The 5637-nt window shown below is 43.0% G+C and overlaps 1 protein-coding gene across 1 annotated transcript in view; it reads right to left on the bottom strand.

Moving 5' to 3' along the window:
- The window catches only part of serinc4 (serine incorporator 4), a 49395-nt gene that overhangs the window by 31234 nt on the left and 12524 nt on the right, over positions 1–5637 (bottom strand). Inside the window, exon 3 of the mRNA XM_037694677.1 lies at positions 5011–5081. Coding sequence (XP_037550605.1) covers positions 5011–5081 — 71 coding nt within the window. The remainder of the gene's footprint in view (positions 1–5010; positions 5082–5637) is intronic.

The following is a 5637-nucleotide window of genomic DNA, read 5'->3' as shown; positions in this document are numbered from 1 at the left end:
AATAACAGACAAGTTTCACAGAAAATGAGCTTCGAATCACTCGGCGGTGATCGAGGACTTTGCTTCAGATATTCCTAAGATATCTGTACTGATTTTAGAAGAGAGAGAAGAGTTTAAGATGAAATGGAGATTTATCTTACAGAGAAATATGTGAGGGAATTAATCTGTTTGACCAGAAATTGCACGCTCCATCAGATATCAGCTTGCCCACGGTACACTTGGTCGAAAATAGAACCATCTACCTTGATGATATTATCAGCGTCGGAGCAGGTTCCCTTCTGACTCTTTTCAGCGTCTCCGTTGAGAACAGCTAAAATCCTTCGAGAGTCGTGCGTGGTTTGTTCAAACAGACGTCATAATTCCAAAACGTCTCTGGATCATCCTGAATGCGTTTGCACCCAAGAATTCTGAACTCCTTTCATTCTTCAGAACTTCTCAAACTCTTAATTGTCAGCAACTCTGTAGTTCTTCATCTCTGGAATTCTCTGGAATTCTACAGAATTCTCTCCATTCTGAATTCTCCATTCTGAATTCTTCCATGAACTGGGAAGTTGCCACATTTTAAATGGGTCGACTTCCGGTTCAATTTAGAGCTTTCTGATTCGTGGATGTACCAGAAAGAGGTGTGTTTTTGTGACGTAAGATGTTATCTAAGCCAAGGTCAGAGAATGAGATTGTTCAACAACTGACAGAGAGATTATTGCAGAAAAGCAGACTTCGTGGAGTCTCACACTTGGTAATCTTCTGAAAAAGTTTAAACATGACATCTTTCTCGGTAAACATTTTAGTTGACCGAAAACCGACCTTTCACATACTTACAAAACTTGGCTCATTTCAGACAGAGAACCAAGAAATGCATATTAACCTGATTTCTTCTTTGAATGAGGAATAAAAATCATTACTTACTGCTTATGTAAAATAAAAATGAGTAGTTCTTTCCAACCTGTAAGCATTGAATGGAACTAACACAATTTGATTATCAAACATTTGTAAACAGTAATGATTATAGAGAATTGTCTTTTCTGCTTGATTAATTCAAGAAAGAAAGTCACCAGATGGCTCAGACTGTATTCAGATCAATGAAATAACAGTCTCTGTCCATCTGATAGATTTGAGGTCATCAGGGTCAGATCAGGGTCAGATCAGGTTCACTACACTAGCAAGCCTTTCTTCGAAAGCGAGTTTTTAAAAGAATGCATGATAAATATCCTGATGCATGCTCAATAATCCAGGTAGAAAAATCTAAAAAAGTTAAATCTGGTCCTCTGGACATTCAAAAAAAAACAAAACAAAGCAAATCAACAAAAAAATGTAGAAACGTTTCGTCTCTCATCCGAGAGACTTCCTCAGTCTGAGGAGCTGTATTCAGCTCAGTCTCTTAAATAGCACCGTCTCAGAGTGGATCAACCAGTTTTGCTGCTGACAACCAAAACCAGCTGATCACATGGTCAAGAAGGACCATCAACCTAACAATGGATCATTAGCACACTGATGGCTGTTTACTGTTCACAGAGGGCTGAGTGATACTAGCAATCACAGCATTGTAAGAGGGGGACAGTTGAACCCGGAGGCCTCCACCCCTGTTTAATGATGGACGATTTCTTTTCACAAAGATGGCCTCCTTTACTCCTCTCTCAAACCATCATTCCTCTCTGTCCAGGATGTGAACATCTTCATCCCTGAAAGAGTGACCGCTGGCCTGGAGATGAGTGTAGACCACAGAGTCCTGGCCTGATGATGTTGATCTTCTGTGCTGGGCCATCCTTTTGGCCAGTGGCTGTTTAGTTTCCCCGATGTAAGACTGATCACAGCCCTCCTGACACTGAACAGCATACACAACATTGCTCTGTTTGTGCCGGGGGACTGGATCTTTGGGATGAACCAGTCTTTGCCGTAATGTATTTTGGGGTTTAAAAGCCACTGGGACGTTATGTTTAGAAAATAAACGTCTCAGTTTCTCTGATACTCCCTCAACATATGGAATGACCACTGGTCTGGGTCTGGGTTCCTCCTTTTCACCTGTTGGCTGACTGGAGTCTTGTTTGGGTCTATGGGGTCTCCAGTTTCTCCTATTGTTGCCAACCTGTACATGGAGGAGGTAGAAAAGAGAGCCTTGACGTCCTTTTCAGGGACACCACCAAGTCATTGGTTCAGGTATGTTGACGACACCTGGGTTAAAATCAAATCGCAGGAAGTCCAACATTTTACTGACCACATCAACTCTGTGGATAAATACATCAAGTTCACACGAGAAGATGTAAAAAATGGCAGGTTGGCTTTCTTGGACTGTGAGGTCTCAGTCTCTGATAGAGGACATTTGCAAACTGAGGTGTACCACAAACCCACACACACAGACCAGTATTTGCAGTTTGACTCCCATCACCCTTTGGAGCACAAGTTATGAGTCATCAGGACTCTGTACCACAGAGCAGACAGCATCCCCACTAGCTCAGGAGCCAGGCAGAAGGAGAAATCCCACACAAGACAGGCTCTAGAGCAATGTGGATATCCTAACTGGGCCTTCCTGAAAGCAGAGAAGAAACCCAAACAAGACTCCAGTCAGCCATCAGGTGAAAAGGAGGAACCCAGACCCAGACCAGTGGTCATTCCATATGTTGAGGGAGTATCAGAGAAACTGAGACGTTTCTTTTCTAAACATAACGTCCCAGTGGCTTTTAAACCCCAAAATACATTACGGCAAAGACTGGTTCATCCCAAAGATCCAGTCCCCCGGCACAAACAGAGCAATGTTGTGTATGCTGTTCAGTGTCAGGAGGGCTGTGATCAGTCTTACATCAGGGAAACTAAACAGCCACTGGCCAAAAGGATGGCCCAGCACAGAAGATCAACATCATCAGGCCAGGACTCTGCGGTCTACACTCATCTCCAGGCCAGCGATCACTCTTTCAGGGATGAAGATGTTCACATCCTGGACAGAGAGGAACGATGGTTTGAGAGAGGAGTAAAGGAGGCCATCTTTGTGAAAAGAAATCGTCCATCATTAAACAGGGGTGGAGGCCTCCGGGTTCAACTGTCCCCCTCTTACAATGCTGTGATTGCTAGTATCACTCAGCCCTCTGTGAATAGTAAACAGCCATCAGTGTGCTAATGATCCATTGTTACGCTGATGGTCCTTCTTGAGCATGTGATCAGCTGGTTTTGGTTGTCAGCAGCAAAACTGGTTGATCCACCCTGAGACGGTGCTATTTAAGAGACTGAGCTGAATACAGCTCCTCGGACTGAGGAAGTCTCTCGGATGAGAGACGAAACGTTTCTACATTTTTTTGTTGATTTGCTTTGTTTTTTTTGTTTTTTTAATGTCCAGAGGACCAGATTTAACTTTTTTAGAATGCATGATAAAGACAGAGCAGGTCTGTTGTGTCCGGAGAGCCAAGACAAGTTAGAAAAAAATCAGTTTATCACGCAGGACTGTGACTCGCCTTGTTACGATACAAGTAAGTTACGATATATTTGTTAGCACCGGATGAAAGTAATGATGTAAAGAGCACTCCTCAGCTCCTAATTTTTATCTCAGGGATTAACAACAGTTTTGAGATAATGGAGGTGTTTTTGACCCTGGAGTCTCTGAAAGGAAAAACACGGGGAGAGGATTTTTATAACCGTCTGCTGTCATCAAGAGAATGAAGCTTCTATGGAGTAAAGTTGACAATGTCACAACGGACACGTCACCAAATTTAAGTGTAAAACACGTCAGTCTGCTGAAAAGAGTTAGCAGGGACCGAGATGGTGTAGGGGCAGGGCAGCCGACTCAGGATCCAAAGGTCCTAGGTTCGATCCCCGATCATTGCACATCTTGTGGTGTCTCTGAGCAGGATACCTAATCCCAAATTGATCCCCAGGCAGCTTACATAGCTGCCCACTGCTCCACTTGGGTGTCTCCCAGGTGGAATGGGTTAAATGCAGAGAGCCAATTTCATCTTTGTATGGGAACATACAATGATGACAACACAGCACTTTTTAAAAATTTATTGTTATTAAGAATCCAGGATAAAGTGAAAAAGGAAAACCTCGACCAGGATGTTATTTTTCTTCACTGCATCAGGAATCACTGTAAGTCATGCTTTGTGTGTGTGTGTGTGAAACTGCTAACTGTGTGTGTGTTATCAAAAAAAATGTGAAAGACAAAAACGTGTGAATTATTGTGCAGGTACTCTGTTGTGATGCTGCATAGAGGAGCAGCAGGAGGATGACGTCTGCTTCCATTCCCAACCTGCCACAGCTGACCTGTCATCAACTTTAGATCCTGTAGTTGTAAAAAGTTTTGTGAGGAGTTTGTAGAGGTGAGCTGCCACTTTATTTTGACTTTTCTCCTGTATTCCATTAGCATAGTGAGGTAAGAGACTTGTGGTTTGGTTCATTTGAGTTTTCTTCAGGTACGAGAAAATACAGTGGTTTGTTTTGTTTGTTGTTTGGGCCTGAAGTTGGTAAGACTCCACAAAGTCAATAATGTCACTATTGTAAATAAAATCACTGTTCTATCATATAATCCTGACTTAGTGGCTGCTTGAGTGGTGCAGAAGGTGGAATCGTCCATAATTTATAGCGTCCCGGCGGCCGTTATTGTGCTGGGGTGTAACATCAAACAAACACTCCATCATCTGTTCCTGGTCCAGCCCTTCGCTCCAATTTTAGAACTCAGTGTGGCCCGCGAGTCAAAAAGTTTGCCCACCCCTGTTCTGGACTCAGGGCAATTCTTTCAGAACCGTGTACATCAACTTTTGGAAGGGAGTTGATGCTGAAACAAGTAGAAAAGGAGCTTGTGTGAACTGAAAAAGTGCCTCGTCTCATCAAAACTGTGCATGGTGGTAAACTGATCTTAGATCAGTCTGGCTGTGATGAACGGCACCAGCCAGTTGAGTAAACAAGTACACAAGTCAACAACAGAAGCAGAGTGTGATAGTCTATCAGCACACAATTATTAGGTTTACAAAAATCAGCACAAAGCCTAAAGTGTCCTTTGTGTTTTCATGCCACCACTGGAGGCCTCACCCACTCAGATGCTTGTACTGGTGCCTGTCTGGAGTCAGACTCTGAGCTCTGCTGAAACCTCTTCTTGTACCCTGAGTGGCAGAAGTCTCAGTTTTTGACTTTTCTAGTCCCTGTTTTGTTTATTAGAACTTTGTGGAGGAACAAGAACTGTATATATTTCATCATTAATAGAGGAGAACAAGAACAAGCCGGGTTTCTGTTTAGTAGTTAGTCTAAAGAAAAGTATTGTCCATGTTGAGACATACATCCCTAAAACTGAGTAGTGATGACGTCATGAGATTCTTTATAAATGTTGTCTTAGAGACAAAAACTTTGATGGCTCTTCATTTTCTACTTCTAAACTCAGAAGAGACAGAAGTCATGGTTTTCTTCAGACAGGAAGGACAAAGAGGAGATATATGGATGGAGTTAGAGAGGACATGGATGTAGTTGGAGTGAGGACAGAGGACAGAGGATGCAGAGGACCAAGGGAGGAAAGAAAAAGCAGAGGACAGAGTAAGGACATAAGACACAGAGGACAGAGTGAGGACAAAGGACACAGAGACAGTGAGGACAGAGGATGCAGAGGACAGAGAATGCAGAGGACAGAGTGAGGACAGAGAATGCAGAGGACAGAGTGAGGACAAA

Source organism: Nematolebias whitei, chromosome 2 (assembly GCF_014905685.2).
Source record: "Nematolebias whitei isolate Nwh7 chromosome 2, NemWhi1, whole genome shotgun sequence".
NCBI classification, from domain to species: Eukaryota; Metazoa; Chordata; class Actinopteri; order Cyprinodontiformes; family Rivulidae; genus Nematolebias; species Nematolebias whitei.
Note: the sequence above shows the minus strand (reverse complement) of the source record. Positions and strands in the feature narration are given on the sequence as shown.